Genomic DNA, 18267 nt, shown 5'->3' with positions numbered 1-18267 from the left:
GGGTTCTGGGCTCCGGGTCGCTCGCGAGAGCCGCGCACGTGCTGCTCCGCCGGCCGGCGCGTGCCGGCGCGTGGTGGCCCGACTGAAGATCAAATCTGGCAAGTGGCTTGGGGCTCTTTAAAGCTGTGTCTTTCCACGTGTAAGGGAGGCACGGGAGCAGACGACTTTTGGAGATAATCGCAGCTGTTCCACTCCATTACTGTAGCCAAAGACTAGTTGGGTACTCAGTACTCTGGGACCGGAAACCAGGTTGATGAAGCCAGGACGGAAAAACAAATTAACTGGTGTGTTCGCTACAAATTCAGTCTGTTGTTTACTAAGAAACAGGACTGACTGGACCTTCCACCAGAAGAGGAAGGCCAGGGATTGTTTCCAATATAATGTAAATAGCTGACTGGCCAAATGGAATTTAGGGGTGATTTGCTTAAGGTCACGCTTAAGAAGTGGAGTGTGACATTAAAACCCCCCATTATACTCCAAATTATGAGCTCTTCCAGAAAGCTCGAGGACTGTAACGAAGCGGTAGGGGAGGCCAGCATAGCTGTGATTTTGATGAAGGGGATGTGCAGTCAAGCACACATCTTGGTAGAAGGAATTAACAGCTTAGTTAATGGTTTTAGTTCTTCTCTAAGTATGGGAAAACGCAAGAAACTGGGTTCAGAAGACTTTCTCTTGAAAATACGTCTGAAGGCTGGTTCTGCCACTTTTAGAGCAAAAAGCACCTCCTCATCCTCAGTTCCTTCAGGGTATATTGTAGGTCAGCAACTGCAGTGGCTAATGACTTGATTCTTGTAGGACTGGGCGGTAGGTTACATTCTTTATTTGACAATTGCTTCCCTTTCAGTCTTAATTTCGACCAAGGTTTGGGAGGCATTCTGTGACTGATTTGTCACCTGGTGCTAGGAATGCTCATTCCCAGGCCAGGCACAATTTACTGATAGGGCACTCCATGTGCTGCTGTGGACCAGGCCCTGTTAACAGTAGCCAAAAGCCTCCGGACCACCTGTCTTACTAGTCTGTTATGGTTCAGGAAATGGTTCCCGCCTGTTGTTTCTTCCCATATCTAGAGTTAGACTATTACAATCATTGATCTTATAGAATTGTACGTTTGTAATTGTTTCAAGTCGCCTAGTCATCATTATTTTTATTGGAGGCTCTGTCACACATTTGGTAGTGCAAGAAACAATACTCTTACAAAACAGGCAGAATATGTGTAATATAGCTAGCAACATGAACACGGTCATAAGTAAGTATTTAAGCTAAGAACTTTCATCAGGTGCAGGCAGTTATCTCCCCAGGTCACCTGACCAGTCTGTTCTGCCCCCATCACTGCCTTTAAGGGAAACAGCATATTGGCATTGTACATAAAGTTCACCAAAGATGTCTGCGAGCACAGGGCGAGTGGAGGGTCACTGTGACCCCTTACAGGATTGAGAAATGAATGTTTTCTTCCAAGGAGTTGCTGGCACCAGAAGAAAACTTGATCTTACGGTTGAGCAGGCATTTCTGCCGTAGGGGAGATGTGGTCAATGCATAATGTGGGTGCACAATCACACTAGAGGGGAGCAGGAGGTTGAAAGACAGAGAAAAGGTTTTATGTTGAAATTTTTCTTGTCTTGCCTTAAAATGTGAATTTTTATTTCATCATCGGTAATGTAAACAAAGTGGCCTACGACAGTTCAGTGTAAAGACACTGAAACACAAATCCACTGCCCATGCCCAGCAACGGTGGCCAAAGTGGAGGCAACATGGAGGATGACAGGATGACCCTGAACTGCCATTCAAGTGAACTGCATGACCAGGGCTGGCTTTCCAGAGGTGGGATGTGGATCCTGCATGAGATTTACGTGGGTAGAACACAGCGCAAGTACAGGAAACCTCAAGCGGGTGTTAAAGTAGTCCTGTGAGATGGGGCTGAGGGTTCTGGTGGGAAGGCGGCCGTGCCTAGTGTGGAAAAACCCTGTGATCTTCCAGCTTTGCATGGCTGGAGCTTCTTCTCATTCAAAGTCATCACTGGGACTTCTCTAGAAAAGTCTTCCTTGAGCTCTCAGACCTAAGTACCCCCTAAGGAATGCCATTTATCTATTTTTTTCCTAGCCTATATCAGCATCAGAGAAAAGCTCCATTAGAGCAGAAATGATCTTATTCACTATAGTGACCTCACAGCTTCCATCAGCATCTGACATACAGGAGGCCCTTAATAATCTGTTGAATAAACACTGAAACCAGACAGACCAAAAATGAAAGTTAGGGAGGTCTACTTAATAGTGGTGCAGATTATGAGAATGGGTGTGGGCAATTAATTAAGTACTTAAAACAGCTGCTGGTTGTATTTTGTATTGGGAAATTAGGACTGATAAAATACGGCAGGGCCTTCAGACTAGGCTGAGCCTGGATTGTAGGCCACAGGATGCGATTGAAAGTTTAGAGTCAGGACTATTTACAGCAGTCAACTTGGTGGCCCCAAGTAAGACCAGATGGAAGTAGGGGATAGATGAAAGACATGAGGCATGTGGAGGCTGATATAAGATGTTTTGAGAGAATGAGACTGAAATTAACTTCCACCTGCCCACTTGCTCCAGCCAATCCTGCTGGGTTGCATCATGGGTCTGCAGGAGGCAGCTCGGGGAGTACCAGCCCGAACTTGAAACCCCATGACACTTGTCACACTACTCTAAAGTGAATTTTGTAACGCTCCACCTACAATGAAAGGTCCCCAAGAAGCACATCTTATGCTCTATTTTCCTAGTAACTCGATAACACAGTCCAGCAAGGTTTTGCTTGCTTTCTGAGACTCAATTATTTTGATTGAAATTGTTAACTTTAGGACTGTTACCCAAAAGCTGAGCCAGTTTTCTCTTTCTCATCTGTATAATGGTATGACTTCCACCAGCATTACAGTTCTGTGTCAGGGTCTGAGGAGATATTTATAGAACATGCAGTATAACATGTGGCACGGTATATTACTTCATAGTGTTCTGTACATCGGACAGAACACTGTCTGCTTATAAAAAGTTTACAAGTACTAAACATCTGTAGCTCTGCTCTGATTTGTTCATGACACAGTTCTTTGAGGGTGCCAGCTTGAGATCCCGTCACCAGCCCAAGGCAAGCTTGAAAACAATTTACGAACCGTTACGATCGCCACAGCCTCCCGCACCTGCAGCCATCCCACCTCAACCTTCAAAGGCTGCCCTGCTTCATGTTTCACCAGTGATGTGTCTCTCTGAAGGCAGCAGCTGGGCCTGGCACGCAGCCAGCAGACACTCGTGCTTGTGGAAATGGACTTCCTACGGGGACCTCACAATGGACAACACTCCCCAGGAAAGGATAATTTCAAGGGGTTTCAAGAACAAAAAAATTCAGGGCATTCACCTCCTAACAGGAATGTAAAACTACTAATGCTCAAGAACAAAGGATGGAACCCAGATTATGAACTCCGGAGAGACTCTGCTGTATCTCACCCTCCCTCTCCCAAGGGCTACTCGGAGAAGGGCTGTCAATCATAACATAGGCACGCGATGAAGGTAAGAGACTAGACAGACTTATACTTTACTCCAGCTGTCAAGCTGCAGAGAGCAACAATCAGACAAACATTCCACCAGGTATCCAAGGCCCTCCTAGGCTCGGCAGAATCACAGAGTCCAGCCCCACATCATTGTCTGGTTTAGGTTTCTTCCTCTGAAAGATACAAAAGCCACATCAAACTGGTGAATTGCTTATGATTTTCATCACCTTCACTCACAAGTGAACCCTTTCAGATGCTCACATTTCCTTCAGTCACCTCCTGGTGAAGCAGGTGAGAGAGCTTAAAGCCCATGTAGCCCACCTGGAGCATCTTTCCTCCCTCGGACCACTGGCTAACATCAGGGGCTTCCGGTGCCTTCCTCTAGATGCTTCTTCCTTGCCCTAGCCTCTAAAAGACCTCTCTCCTCCCTGACCCCGTCTTGTGATCTAAAGGCTCTGGAAGCAGCTTCTGGAGCCAGACTGACTGCTACTCCAAGTGACATCTCAGGGAATTCCCAGAGGTTTCCATCGAGGTTGACTGTGCGTACAGAGCTTGGGCCCCAGCCGGCACGTGCTCACGCCAGACTTCGGAGGGAGGCTTGCTACAAACCTTCTTCTTCCTCCTCTTCCTCCTCCTCCTCCTCGTCGTCCTCGTCCGAGCTGAAGGTGCCGTCGGGCAGGCTATAGACGCGGATGACCTGCTTGTTGGGGTCCTTGAGGATGAGGTACTTGCCCTCCTCCAGCTTCATGCAGATGTCGATGACGCAGCGCAGGATGCCCCAGGCGTTCTCCACGCTCAGGTTGATCTGGCTGGCAAACTCATTGGGCTTGAACTGCTGGGTGCCCAGGATGACGTGGCGTGAGGAGTCTTTCACGTGGTACCGGGACACGTAACTATTGAGGGGAAGAGGAGTATTATGGGGGCGGGCAGGCGGGCACAGAGACACAGCGACGCCTGGGGTCGAGTATCAGTTAAATGGTGACACCTGGCCTGATGCTTGTCCCAAGAAAAAGGAGAAAAGGCCAGCCCTCGTCTCCCAACCTGCAGAACCCCCCTCCCAAAGATGAGCTCCCGGACAGGAATCTCACCCAAGCTTGAGGTACTCGGATCCGGCCAGCAAAGCACAGCAGGTCCAGCGGGCCAACTTGTAGCTGTTGTTCTTCAGCTCGGTGGCAATGACGGCCCCTCGCTGAGAATCCAGCTTCTGACGCCAGTCAACGCCATTACAGTGCTGCAGGAGGGGAGCCCCGGTTACAGGGGCCAAGGCGGGCTCCCACTGCCCACGGCCTGCTGCCACTTCTGGCAGAGAAGCAACTCCTTAGTGGGCCTGACTGGGGAGGGGTGAGCCCACAGGTAAAGCAGAGGTCAGGCTTATCTTTTAAGAGACAGGGCCTCGGTCCCTCCCTTGTGCAGCAGGTGCTCCACAGAGTGCAACTCCTCCCTTCACAAGAGCTCATCCAGACCAGGACACGCACGCACACAAGTTAAAACAACAAGCGCCACACAAGTGGTGAGGGCACGTGTTTATCACATGCTGCGCGGAGAGGAAGGGTTTTGCATGGGAGCCTCGCAGCTCCCCCATGGAGGATATTGGCAGAAGCTGGAGGTGGAGTGATCTGAGAGGGATGCGGGGAGAGACAGGCCGGTTTAGCCCCGGTGGGCGTGGAGGCCCGCAGAGAGCGAGGTCAGGGTCTGGTGCTGTGCTCACACACAGAGACAGACAAAAAGCAGAGAGACCCCGGACACCACCTTCTCCAACCACCTCTTCTGCAGATGTGGGAACCTGGCCTCAGAGTGAAGTGACGGCTGAAGGGCACACGGCAGAGACTCCTAAACTTTCTTGGTTCCTGGCAACCCTAGGCCAGAAGAAATACCAAAGAGTTCCTTTTATTAAGTAGTTAGGTCCAAACCACTTAGGGGCAGTATTCTGACAGATGTCTCTGGGCTTTCTTCAAAAATTAAAACTATCCTGCAGCAGCCTTGTGAGTTTGCTGTGGCATTTTAAGGGCCTTTCCTCAAATCTGTGCTTCCTGAAGGAAGCAGTGTTTCGGACAATTAACTGGCAGAGATACTGAAGGGAGGGAGGAGTGAGTCAGGGAGGTCAGCTAACAATAGGCATCATGGAGAGGAGGGCCCTAAACTAGGGGGATGATGTCAGTGAGACCCAGAGCTGAGCAAGAAGACAGACTGCACCTGACAGCAGAATTCAGGAGTGCAAAGGAGGAGACGTTTGAGGCTCTGAGCCGAAGAGAGCAGGAGAGACAAAGCTGACGGATGGCCAAGCCAGAGGGAGCGACAAACAAGGACGTTGGAAGGACAAGGTATTTTAGAAAAAAGAAAAAAACCAACAATGGAATGGGAGTCAGAATAGATTTCGGGAATCATTTTTAGAGTTCAAGGATGAGGCTCGGGGTAGGCAGAATTCTAAGATGACCCCCGGTGACCCTGCTCTTGCAGAATCTGCTACCATGGAGTCTGGATAGAACGTGTGAGTATGATAAAATACCCGCGATCACGCTATCTCATGTCAAAAGGGATTCTGCAGATGGAGTTAAGGTCCCTTAAGACAGGAAGACCATCTGGGGGGGCCTCACCTAACCATGCGAGTCTCTTAAATCTGGGTGTAGAGGTCGGACACAGAGGAAGCCAGAGATTTCAAGCACGAAAAGAATCTTATGTTGCTGGTCTGAAGGTGGAGGGGACCACATGGAAAGAAATGTGGGTGGCCTCTAGGAGCTGAGCGGCCCCAGCTGACATCTGGCAAGAGAACGGGGGACCTCAATCTGACAACTGCAAGGAACTGAATTCTGCCAACTAAAATGAGCTTGGAAGTGGATTTTCTTCCAGAAACTCTAGCTGAGAGAACTCAGTTCTGCTGAAACCTTAACTTTAGTTCTTGGATATTCTGAGCAGAGAACCAAGCCACACGATGCTAGACTTCTGACCTACCAAACTATGAGCTAATGGATGTCATTTTAAGCCTCCAAGTTTTCGTTACTTTGTTATGGAGCCAAAGAAGATGAATACATGCTATATAAAGAAGTGATTATGGCAAAATGACTTGCAAAGGGGACTGACCCTAAGAGAAGGCTCCACTGGGGGTCAAAAAGGAGGGGAACCAGCAAAGGAAACACGTGAAGGAAGTTGAGAAACGTGTAAGACTAGATTAAGGTACTAACACAGAGGGAACAGCCATACAAATACAACAACACCATATGCTACAGGGAGGGCATGGTGGAAAGTCTATGAAAAGGCCACTGGCCCAGAGCTAAGTTCACAGCAAACCTTCCGGTGCGCTCTCAGCAGGTGATGGAGGCTGAGGAGCATCTGGGGGTGAGACTCAGCAGCCTGGAATGCTAATCCCTTGGCTATAATGAAAGCAGAGCACAACGGCCCCCAAACTCCATCTCACTGGACCCTCGTTGAACACAGGCCCGGCCTTCCTGTCCTTGCACCAAGAATCCTTTATTCTACACAGCAGCACCGAGGAGCTCTGCCACCCATTTCAAGTTCAGGCACGTAGCCCAGGGACTTTCAGAAAGGATGACAACCCAATAATCATAGCGCACCAGCCTGAGAGAGAACAGAAAGAGGAGGAAAAGCGAAGGACACGTGATTCTTTCAAGATGCCCCCTGAAGAGCGAAATCTGGGCTTATCTGAGAATCTCTGACTTCAGGAAGTGAAGGAGTTGGAAAAAGGGCGTCCGAAGGTTGAAGACCAGGTAGGGGCTGCAGTAAGCGAAAGAACAGGTCAAAAAGAAGAGCTGCACGGCGTACAGGAAACCTGCCAGCCCGGCTCATAAGGAAAGATCAAAATCATGCTTGCAAAGAGCAGAAATCAACAGGAAGTGGGACTGGAACAGAGGGACAGAAAGCACTGGAAGAAGGTAATTACCTCAAACACACGATCTCTTTCTCAGTAAGTAGGGGAAAAACTCAGAAGACAAAAAAAATCTCGGTAGCTCTCTAAGTGAGGCGAGGGGCAGACAGACATAGGATGGTACTCACCCTGGAGTCCCACTCGTTGAGGGTCTTGATGTTGATGAACGACACCTCCCCGTTGGCGCCAGTCATGACGCCGTCATGCTCACAGCGGACGATGAGGTCAATGTCGTCTCCGAGCTTCCACCTGCGGTAACTGCAAGGAAGGAGGAGCTCCTTCGGTCAGCTGAGACCCTGGATTTCAGACGCACCACCCACACAGGGCACGGGCACCAGGGAGGTGACATACCGGTAGGCCACAGAGGCAATCTCATTCTTATCCATGTCATCCTCCACAAACGGGTTTGGGTTGGGGAAGTTGTATCTTTCCTTCCCCTGCAAGGATGACAGAGGTGTCACGAGACGGCAGCAACTTGTCACCAAGGCCATCAGCCAGACCCTGCACCTCTGCTCTGTCACAGCCCTGACTAGGTCCCTAGCTCCTGAGGGGGCTCTGGGATCACTACGTGCTGTGCATCCCTTTATCCCTTCCGAGCGCAAGCAAGCAGCCCGCGGACCACAACAGATGTAACAGCTCGCGTTCAGCCCGCGCTTATGTTTGTCGCCCACGCGCTTTAGGTGTCTCATTTAAATAGCAATCTCGTCCCTCCTGTTTTGTTTTTCTCCATGGCACACACAGCCACTTGTCACAACATATGTGTACCCAGGGTTTACTGTCTTTCCTCCTCTGTTGTAACAAAGCTTCTGAAGGGTTGCAGCTTTGGCTGGTTGCTGTACCCCCAGCTGGGAAACAGTGAGTGCACTTGTACACAGATATTTGAAGAAAAGGTCACAATGTAGCTAAGTGAAACAAGTATTATTGGTATTCTAATTTTACAGAGAAGAAACATGCCCAACACCACAAAGCTAGAAACAGGTGGATCTAGGGTTCAAAGTCAGGCTGTCTGATCTTAAAGCCCAAGCTCGGATCTCCTCTGTGACAGGCAGGGACCCCGTCTATCCTCACCAATCCCACAACCCCGGGGCTGACGACCCGGCAGATGCTCAGTCGACAGCAGCTGGAGTCGACAAGCTAGAAATGGGCGCCCAGGTGCTCCCAGGGCCTCACCATCCTCAAGCACTGCTGGGAGAAGTTGTGGTTGATGTAGGTCGCTTCCATGGCCAGGTTGCGGGGTGAGTTGAAGGAGTTGCCTTCATCTTGCGGGGGCTCGTTGGCTGTCTCACTCACCGTCAGGAGGTCTGCAAGAGCGTGACACAGCCAACCACTCACGAAACAGAGTCACCGAAGAGGTGCATGGCCCTCTGGGGAGCAGTGGCGATCCAGACACACACCCTTCCTCCAAAGAACCGCCACCTGCTAACGTGGGTCCCCTGAGTGTGGGACACACTGGGGAGGAGCAGGTGCGCTTCTGGATAACTTGAGACACTAACGTTAAATTCAGTCACGATCACGTGGAAGAAAGCCATACCTTTTCCTTCTTTTTGGATTCCTCAAGAGAATGTTTGATTTTATTAGTTTTTCAACAAAGAGAAGCAACATAATCACGTTTGGCTTCACTCTGCTATTTCTGAGTGGTTTTCATTCATCGTGTGTGTGCACACACACACACGTATGGTGTAAGATACATGCGTACGTATTTTTTCCTTTGTAAATATGCTGAAGTAAAAAAGGCATCAATCTAAAGAAAAACATTAAGTATGTACTAAAGGTGGTACAGAGAGATGACAGAAGTCAGGAAAGTGCTATTCAAATGAGTAAAAACTAGAAGCACGGTATTTGGGCACCATGAGGCCTCTGAAGGCTGACGCCCCAAGAGGGACTGCGGTGACAGTCCCTTCCCCTGTCGCTGAGGAGGCTGAGTGGGATTCTGACATGGCTGTTGACGCCTGTGAGGAGACAGACCCTCTTCTACCCATTCTCTAGACCAGGGAATGGCTCTGAACCAACAAGGACACTCAGCACCTCTGTGTTGTTCCCAAACAGGCTTCTTACCAAAGTCAGAGTTGTCCCTCTTGTCAAAGAAGAGCTTGGACCCGACTCTCTGGACGACGATGTCCCAGGAATATACGGAGCGGGTGCAGCTCATCAGTGTGGCCAGAATGGCATCGGTGGCAAACACGTTCCCCTGAGTTTTTGCCAGCTGCAGAGGACAGAAGAGAGATGAGGCTACTTCAGGGTTGAACTGGCCATTCACAGCAGGGGAAGGACTCCTCTGTAAGGCGCGTTCACACCCACACCCTTGTCTGAGCAAGGCCGCAGCAAGCCAGCCAGCAAACTTGTGTCCTGGGGTCCAAGGAACTGCAGCTCCCTGAGCACCTGCTGTATCCCAGGAGAGCACTGCCCGATGCTGCCCTCCTCACCCCAGCGGCCCGTGGTAAGTACATTTACCCCGATTTACAGGTAAGAAAGCTAAGGCCTCAGAGAGGTGAAGCCAGGAAGCGCGGCAGAGCTGGGACCCGGGCCCAGCTTCACCTAACATCAACACTTATGGTCTGGCCAGCAAAGTGCTCTTATTTTCATCTAATCCTAAGTCGATTCAGAAGAGTCTTATCTACAGGGGCTTCCGAGGCCCAACCGATTCACACGCATCCCCGCATCTCTGTCCTGAGGCCTCAACGCTCCCCGTGGGCGGGCAGGTGCGGGGCAGGGGGCGCCCACCTTCCGGATGACGGGGTCGTCCGTGGTGGTGACAGTGTGGAAGATGCGCTTGATGCTCCGCAGCGGCTTCTCGCTCCTCGTGGTGATGCGGTCGAAGGCTTTGTCATAGTACTCCAGGGCCCCGCAGCACTCGCTGAGGGGAGAGCAGGCAACACGCGCTAAGTGAAGGGGAAGAAGACCACCTACTTCTTTTCTGTTAAGCCACGGATCCAAAGTCTAGAGTATGAGAGATGAAAACATTCTCTGACTCGGCTCAGTGCCTGCTCCGGGCCCTGCCCCCTCAGCTCCTGATGTGGCTCCACAGAACAGTGAGGACACAACTGATTCTGCTCTGCCTCCCCATTTTAAAGACAGGGAGGCTGAGGCCAAGACAGGGAGAGCGGCAGTTACAGAGCCCACGGCAGGCACACTGACTCCGTCTGGTGCCCCAGGTCCCCGCTAAGTTATTTCCATCTACTGGCCCTTTGAGATGAGGAGCTCTTTGAAATGTAAGCAAAAGCTTCATGACTCTTGAAGAACTGCTATCTTTCTCTTTCTGCCCTCAGAGCTATAGAACTTAATTTTTCCTTTTGCTCAGGATTTCAGGAAGTGGAAAGAAATCTGGAGTTTAACAGCAAATTTCTTTCTGCCAACAAGAGTTCTGTAACTTAATTCTTCTTTTTATAAATTTATTTATTTATGGCCGTGTTGGGTCTTCGTTTCTGTGCGAGGGCTTTCTCTAGTTGTGGTGAGCGGGGGCCACTCTTCATCGCGGTGCACGGGCCTCTCACTATCGCGGCCTCTCCTGCTGCGGAGCACAGGCTCCAGATGCGCAGGCTCAGTAGTTGTGGCTCACGGGCCCAGTTGCTCCGCGGCAAGTGGGACCTTCCCAGACCAGGGTTCGAACCCGTGCCCCCTGCATTGGCAGGCAGATTCTCAACCACTGCGCCACCAGGGAAGCCCACTTAATTCTTCTTTTGCTCACAATGCCAGGAAGTTCAAAGAGAGCTGAAGTTTTTTCTTCTTTTTGGCCGTGCCGTACAGCCTGTGGGATTCTAGTCCCCCGACTAGAGATTGAACCCGTGCCCTTGGCAGTCAAAGTGCGGAGTCCTAACCACTGGGCCGCCAGGGAGTTCCCGAGGAGGTGAGGGTTTCGTGTCAGTCAGCTCCCTTCTGCTCCCCCCTGGCATTGCTTTTTAAAACCTGTCTGTCAATCTTACGCAACACCTTTGGACATACTAGGGCTGAGGCCGACAGTCGTCACCAGCTGGTGCACACACGAGTGTGGTGGACAGTAGTAAAAGACATCACCTACATGTCCTGGGGCTCTGACACTTCCAAGTAGCGCATCTTCATTAACTGAGGAAAGTCCATCTCCTCCTTCACCTCCCAGTCACTGCGGACTTCCACCGAGGAGTCTCGGGGCTTCTGTTGGGGGAAACCATTGGAGGGGAAAAATGACAGCCAGTGCAAAACGTACGCAAAAGGCAGGTTAACGGTACGAAGGCTTTTACTCAATAAATATATCCAGAACATTTACTACGTGCTGGCTGTTTTCCAGCAGCGTCCCTGACTCCTAGGAGCTTACAATCTAGAAGAGGACCGAAGGGACAAGAGCTCAGAAACAAATGGGAATTCTACTCCTCAGTAACGATGCCACCCTGGGAACATCAGCTCTTCTATATTCCTACATTTTATACAGGAGCTGTAACAGCTCCTTTATATTTCTCTCAGGGTATCAGCTATTTATTCTTGCTGTTACAGCAAGCACCATGTCCAGCAAAATGTAACTTCCACAGTTGTACCTTCACGCTTGCTTACATGTCTTCTACTCTCACCACGCCCACACAAACACTTGTACAGGAATGCCCACAGGGGCATCATTCCTAATATGCCCCAGAGTAAAACCGCCCCAGTGCCCATCAGTGGTGAACGGATAAACAAAATGTGGTCTATCCATCTGACGGAACGTGGCGATAAAAAGGAATGAAGTGCTGACATGCGCTACATCATGGATTAGCCTTGAAAACATGATGCTTGGTGAAAGAAAAGATCATTCCGCTGTGATTCGTTTATATGAAATGTCTGGGCAGGCAAACCTGGAGGCAGAAAATAGATAAGGGGCAGCCTAGGGCTGGGGAGGAGAGGGGCTGACTGGCACAGGGTACCGGGCTTCTCTTCAGAGTGATGAAAACCTTCTGACATGGACTGTAATAACGGTGGCAGCACTCTGCCAATACACTACAAATCACCAAAATGTACACTTTAAATGGGTGACGTGCATAGTGTGTGCACTATACCTCACTAAAGCTGTTATAAAACCAACCAAACAAACAAACAAAATCAAATTCCTGGACAGAATTCTGATATGGATATACTACCTGTGATTTTTGGTCCCATTTCTGCCTCACTCCAAATTGTTTCTGGAATTTTTTCTGCAGTCGTATGCGTTCTCTGGAAAGACAGGAAAACTGTGCTTTCAGTGCCGATTTTTAAGGAAAACAGGGGCTTAAAAAAAAGAACAGACCAACAGGGCGCACACTAGACATGCTAGAGAGGCATACTGCTCCCGCTACTGACCAGTATTATGCATATATTTTATTCCATCTATCCACCTGTCCACTGGCAGCCCCAGCTTGGGCAGGGCTACTATCCTACACAGCTCCAGGGACTCACAGGCCCCAGCGTGAATGGGGCTCCCCGGAGTTGTGCCACAGCAGACCCAAGCCTAGGTAAGCTCCAAAGTTGCCTCCTAACTGCCTTTGCTTCCCTTCAGTAGTCACATCCTCTGCAAGTTTCCTGCCCATGCTCTCTGCTGTTAACAGCTCTTCGAGAATGACCCCAGGGCTGAGACAGTGGCTTCACTGGCCCTGGGAAGACTTTCTGGTTTTCCTGCAACGGTGGGGAAGACGACTATTCTGCTCTGGCCTCCTGCCGTCAGAGTGCAGTCGGTCCTGGAAGAATATGTTGTTCTGGCAGGATGGGCACCTCACCTCTCCTTCTGCTTGGCGCTCTTAGGCAAGGTCTGCAGGTTGAACTGCAACATGTTCCGTCGATCCTTGTCTCTGCGGAGGTTCCGCTGGGAAGCAGGAAAAAACATCCATGTTAAAATCTTGGAGATCTGGCTTACAACTGGCAGTGCCTAATGGGAGGCCATTAGAGTTAGTTTAGGATGCAAACCCAAATCGCACATTTTACTCTGCTTTTATAGAATCAACATCCGGGGGGTTACAAGTATGCACAGACATACCTCAGAGATATTCTGGGTTTGGTTCCAGACCTCCACAATAAAGTATCACAACAAAGCGGGTCACACAAATCTTTTGCTTTACCAGTGCATATAAAAGTTATTTTATACGTATAGTTTACACTACACTGCAGACTATTAGTGTGCGATACCACTATTTCTAAAAAAACCAATGTATACACCTTAATTAAAAAAACACTTTATTGCTAACAAACGTTAACCACCATCTGAGCCTTCAGTGAGTAGTAACATTAGCCATCACGGATCATAGATCACCATAACAAATGTAATAGTAACGAAAAAGTTTGAAATATCGTGAGAATTACTTAAATGTGACACAGAGACATGAAGTGAGCCAAATGCTGTTGGAAAAAAAGGCGCCAAAAGACTTGCTCGATTCAGGGTTGCCACAAACCTTCCATTTGTTGAAAAAAAAAAAAAATCTGCGAAGCCCAATAAAATGACGTATGTTTGTACTTGGAATTAGATTTATATCCACATGCAGTTTTTACTGAAGTAGGTTTACTGGCTCTTATTAGAGTTGTTGAGTTTGCCTCTTTACGTAAGAAGATGCAGCCCAACTGGACGATCTACTTAATAAATCCTGGACATAGTAATGAAGTGAGGCAACAGAAAGATCACCTTGTTAATCCAGCGCTAACATCCATCCTTAGCACAGATGTCCTTGCTACTGGTCAACAGAAAGCTAAACTATTTAAATGCATCCCTGGACTTAGTACCCATTTATTTTAGCACAACTGTCACTGAATAGCTACTTGGAATTCACTAGAAGACCCACAATAACATGCTCTCCTCTCAGCAGCACTGCACGGTAGCATTTTTAGCAGCAGGTGACAGCCCCAAGACGGTCAGATTGCTGGCTCTTGGCCTACCTGTGCAAATCGCATCCGATTCCGCTGGTAGGCGGTCTTCTGTGTGCGTGCGGTATCCACCAGCTGGAAACTAGTTTCATCCTCCTCATGGAAGTAAGCGTACTGACTCCCACCTCCAAACTGAGAGGAGTACTTATCTGGAGGCAAAGGTGACAGCGTGTAACAACACTGCCTACAGATTTTACAAATACATGGTGGTCTAAAGGCCTGCTACTTAAAGTGTGGTCCCAGGACCTGCCCCATCGGCTGGGATCATCTTAGATGTACAGACTCACAGCCTCACCCCAGACCCACGGAATCAGAATCAGCATTTTAATAAGATCCCCAGCTGATTCATACGCACATTCAAGTTTGAAAAGCTCTGGTCCAAAGAACTTTCTAAGTCAAGACAGAGTCTGAGGAACTTAAGTCAAGCGCATTTCACTCTCTGCCTTAGTCTGTAAGAATATGAGTTAAAATCTACTCTCAGGAGAGGCAAGTATGCGGTCTAAGTACCGTCACTGTCATCATCAGGTGCCCAAGGCAGACGTGGCTAATGGGCTATGACTGACTTTCTTGCTGACCTCAGACTCAGATAATCTTAACTCGGTATTCCAGGGAGCCACTTCCAGCTCTCTCAACTGGCACAGAGGGAAGAAACCAATTTACTGTACCAGGATCTTAAAACCCGGAGTTTTAAAACTGGGATCCATTGACTGGCCTGCCTCGTAGGTTCAATAAATTGCAGTGAAATGAAAAATGGGAACATGTTCACCAGATTTGTAAAAGGGGCCGTGGCTCCCCAAAAGTGTGGGGGGAACCCACTATAATAGGCCGAACCTCTTTAATGAACAGTCTAAGTTGAGGATATTTCCAAAAAGAATGTGGATTGTTTCCACAGTCCAGAATATCCCTGAAATACTATGAATTATTATCAGCCTTTCGTTCCCATCCTAGAAGCTTTCAGGTGGAGGTTACTAGAAAAACTAACAATCCCCCAAGGCCCTGATCCGGGCAGTCAGGCGGAGAACACTTACTTGTGTACCTCTTATCTTGGTACGTGGCCCCCGTCCAGTCTGCAACCTAGTGAGAGCAACAAGGGAAGACGACATGGAGCACAGGTCAGCCAGGTGGGTTTCTGTTCACTCAGAAACCCCCCAAAGTGAGGACACGGTGTGCAGAAGTGTCAGGACTGGCTCAGGATGGCTTTTTAAGAGCCCATCTCTCCTATGACCACTGGAAGTATCCAGATGGATACTATCTATACTATATAATGGATACTTACAACCCTGATGCTTTTGAGAGCATAAAATTGAAACGAACTTGGAGGAGCAGCCACAGGTTAAAAGATTCAGACCCCTGCTGACAGGAAAGTACCTTTCCTAGCCGATCTCCTTTGCTGAATGGCTGGTAGGGCATATCCCGAAACTGCTCGGGAACCGCACAGGGACCCCAGCCTGAGGGGTTGTCCTGGATCACGGGTGTCATGAACTTTGCCATCTTCTAAAACCTTAAAAATACAAATAATATAAGCAGCTCCATGAAGAAAAGCCTCAAACTAAAAAAAAAGCCTTCCATTTGAGGTAAGCTAAGACATGAATGACAAAATTAAAAATGCAAAACAGAACCCTCAACTGTTGAGCTACTCCCCATTCAATGTCTTCTTGTAAATAATGTTGTGAATACTTAAAACTCAGAAGACTGCTAACAAAATTGAGGTATCATATTTCATTGATTTTTTCTTCACTGTACCACCTCTGAAGTGAGTCTGCACCTTCTGCTTGATGGGGTGTCATATCGTAATTGGCAGTTTTTCTTTCTTGGTGTTACATGAAATAATTGTGCTTCTTAAAATGAGTGGTACCGCACATATTTGACGAAACGTAGTAACTTTTTTTCAAGTGTAATAAGTATGTTGTAGTTCTCATTCTCACCTTCACCAGGCATACAATATTTAATCCCTAAGCCTCAGTCTCTTCATCTGTCAAATATATAAGATCCTTGTTTTATTTCTATCAGAGAATCATTGTGAAAGCCGTATGCATTAATTAACGTATTTGGAAATGATTCCATTGTAAAACGCTGCACAATTACTCCTGAGTCTTGCAAAAATACATTTACACACAGTGCTGAGAAGAAAACAAGGGTCCGTGAATATATCCTGAAATGTAACTTTCCTTTGTTGTTCTTCTGATTTTCTGTCAATGAAAATCCTTATGCAGAGCAAGTAGACACAGGGTCAGGTAAAAGGCCCGCCAGAAGGCTGAGGAAGCCACCAGAAACCTTAGTTCATAAAAGTGGCCATACAGCCAATGTTCATAAACATTATGAGTACCAGGCATGTTCTTAGTGCTTACCACACATAAATTCATTAACTCCTCCCAACAATCCCAAGGTAGGGCCAGCATTAGCCCCACTTTCCAGATAAAAAAACTGAGAAATCAAGAGATTTCTTGAGAAATCAAGAAATTGCCTGAAGTCACAACACTAATGGACGAAAAATCTGAACCCAGGCAAAATGGCTCCAGACAGATGTTCGCCCGACAGGTCCTATCAAAAACGTACGCATTTATCATCCACTGTAATCCCCTGCAAATGCTCAGAAGCTGAGTTCCCAGGGGAAAATTCATTACACAAACATTTCTGGAGTCTGGACAGCAATCAAAGAGTGCAGGGTACTAAATTTAGGAAACTCTCTTAATTGTTCAACGATAGGGAGATTAAGGCTTCCTACAGAGGGGACACTTGGGTGACAGCAACAGGGAATGACCTGGGAGCTCCATCCTGCAGCTTGAACTTAAGTTACACTACAGGAAGCGGACTGAGGGAAGCGGTGGTGGTCTCAAAACAATTCACATTAAATATTTATCAGGCTCCTACACGTGTCAGATGCGACACCACTAACCCTCCCACTCCGCCCCCATTTTAGAGATAAAAATGTGCAGTTCAGCCAGATCAAGCAGTTGACTTGCCCATCATTTCAAAACAGATTTGCTTTCCAGGGTCGTCTGCCCTAAGTCCAACACTCTTCCTATTATAAGCTGGGCAGCGGCCTGAAAAGATCTGGGGTTTCAGCCCCTACTGACAACACAGTAAGATATCTCCAAACACACTTAAAAAAATCGACTTGTTTTATCAGAGTTGGAGGCAAACGGGCTCAAGGCTTGACATGCATTTCTTTGGGGGGGGGGGCGGGAGGAAGTCACCTGGTTTCAACGCAGGTGAAATAAGAGTGAGCACAATGGAACCAACAGGAGAAACTAAACCTTTCAGTTAAAACGGAGTGACAGCTGTACTAGCTACAGGGGCAGGATGAGGAGGCACCAACAGGGCAGTCAGAAGGGGCCTTCCGGCTGGCAGGCCACGGTACTGGCTATGTTACGGCAGCCACTGCAGGTCGTTCCCCATCAATTCCTGGGGGGTAGAGTTTCAGATCAGAGATCAATCAACTCCATCCTGGCCTCCCATTTCACAGAAAAGGGAAGGAAACACTTGGACCGTGAACTCCTCAGAGAGGGCCGAACACCGCTCAGCTTGGAACCCCCAATACCTCTCTCATAGCAGTTCAGGGAGCCGTGGGCCCCTTTAAAAAGACCCTGAGACCCAGCTGGGTTAAGTGACATGATCACATTCGCCCAGCCCGTGGCCGCTAAACGGAGTCTAGGGCCAGAGACCTCAGCCACAAGGCTCTGCCCCGCACTGGGTCGGACCTGGGACCCCGAAGGCAGAGTCCTGCCCCGCCCAGCGGAGGGACAGCGGCGGCAGGTGGGGGTGTACGGAGGTGTCTTCCGGTAGGCCCCCAAAGGCCAGGAGCCGCCCAACTCGGCTCCGGAGGTCCGCGAAACGCTACGAAACACACTGCTCACCTGCAACGGCCTTAGACGGGCCGGATGGCGACAGATTGTCCAGGCCGGAGACCGCACCACCGCCTGTGGACCGAAGACCTGGGAAAACAGGAAAAACGCGCGCGCAGCGGCCGGCGCCGTAAACACAACCGGCGCTGTCGTAAACTGCTCCCCAGCTTCCTTCCGGTTCGGCGGCAGAACGCACGAGTCGTAAA

General features: G+C 48.9%; 1 protein-coding gene across 2 annotated transcripts; it reads right to left on the bottom strand.

Annotated features, from left to right (window-relative positions):
* Positions 1 to 3528: 3528 nt before the first annotated feature.
* EIF3D (eukaryotic translation initiation factor 3 subunit D) lies at positions 3529 to 18227 on the bottom strand. Of its 2 annotated transcripts, XM_019918360.3 has the most exons (15): positions 18074 to 18226; positions 15585 to 15717; positions 15245 to 15290; positions 14229 to 14365; positions 13082 to 13167; positions 12470 to 12542; positions 11404 to 11516; positions 10110 to 10242; positions 9444 to 9591; positions 8559 to 8689; positions 7740 to 7825; positions 7517 to 7646; positions 4597 to 4739; positions 4118 to 4401; positions 3529 to 3681 (listed from the first exon to the last, which is right to left on the bottom strand). In XM_019918360.3, the coding sequence occupies exons 2-15, from the start codon at positions 15705 to 15707 to the stop codon at positions 3668 to 3670; spliced, it is 1647 nt and encodes a 548-aa protein (XP_019773919.1). In that variant the 5' UTR covers positions 15708 to 15717; positions 18074 to 18226; the 3' UTR covers positions 3529 to 3667. The 2 variants fall into 2 exon arrangements, with proteins under 2 accessions (XP_019773919.1, XP_073644316.1); XM_073788215.1 differs by lacking the exons at positions 3529 to 3681; positions 4118 to 4401; positions 4597 to 4739 and adding an exon at positions 4760 to 5364 and having other exon boundaries at positions 18074 to 18227.
* Positions 18228 to 18267: the final 40 nt, after the last annotated feature.

The sequence above is a fragment of the Tursiops truncatus genome, chromosome 11, assembly GCF_011762595.2.
Source record: "Tursiops truncatus isolate mTurTru1 chromosome 11, mTurTru1.mat.Y, whole genome shotgun sequence".
In the NCBI taxonomy this organism is placed as follows: domain Eukaryota; kingdom Metazoa; phylum Chordata; class Mammalia; order Artiodactyla; family Delphinidae; genus Tursiops; species Tursiops truncatus.
The sequence above is the reverse complement of the archived record's forward strand: the minus strand, read 5'-3'. Positions and strand labels throughout refer to the sequence as shown.

Bases quoted from the DNA above. Each gene is read 5' to 3' on its own strand.
- EIF3D (XM_019918360.3), bottom strand. From the start codon at position 15,707: ATGGCAAAGTTCATGACACCCGTGATCCAGGACAACCCCTCAGGCTGG. The intron at 11,517-12,469 runs GTAGTATATCCA...TTCCCCCAACAG, and splicing joins AATGGGACCAAAAATCACAG to AAGCCCCGAGACTCCTCGGT. The intron at 9,592-10,109 runs GTGGGCGCCCCC...TGTCCTCTGCAG, and splicing joins ACGACCCCGTCATCCGGAAG to CTGGCAAAAACTCAGGGGAA.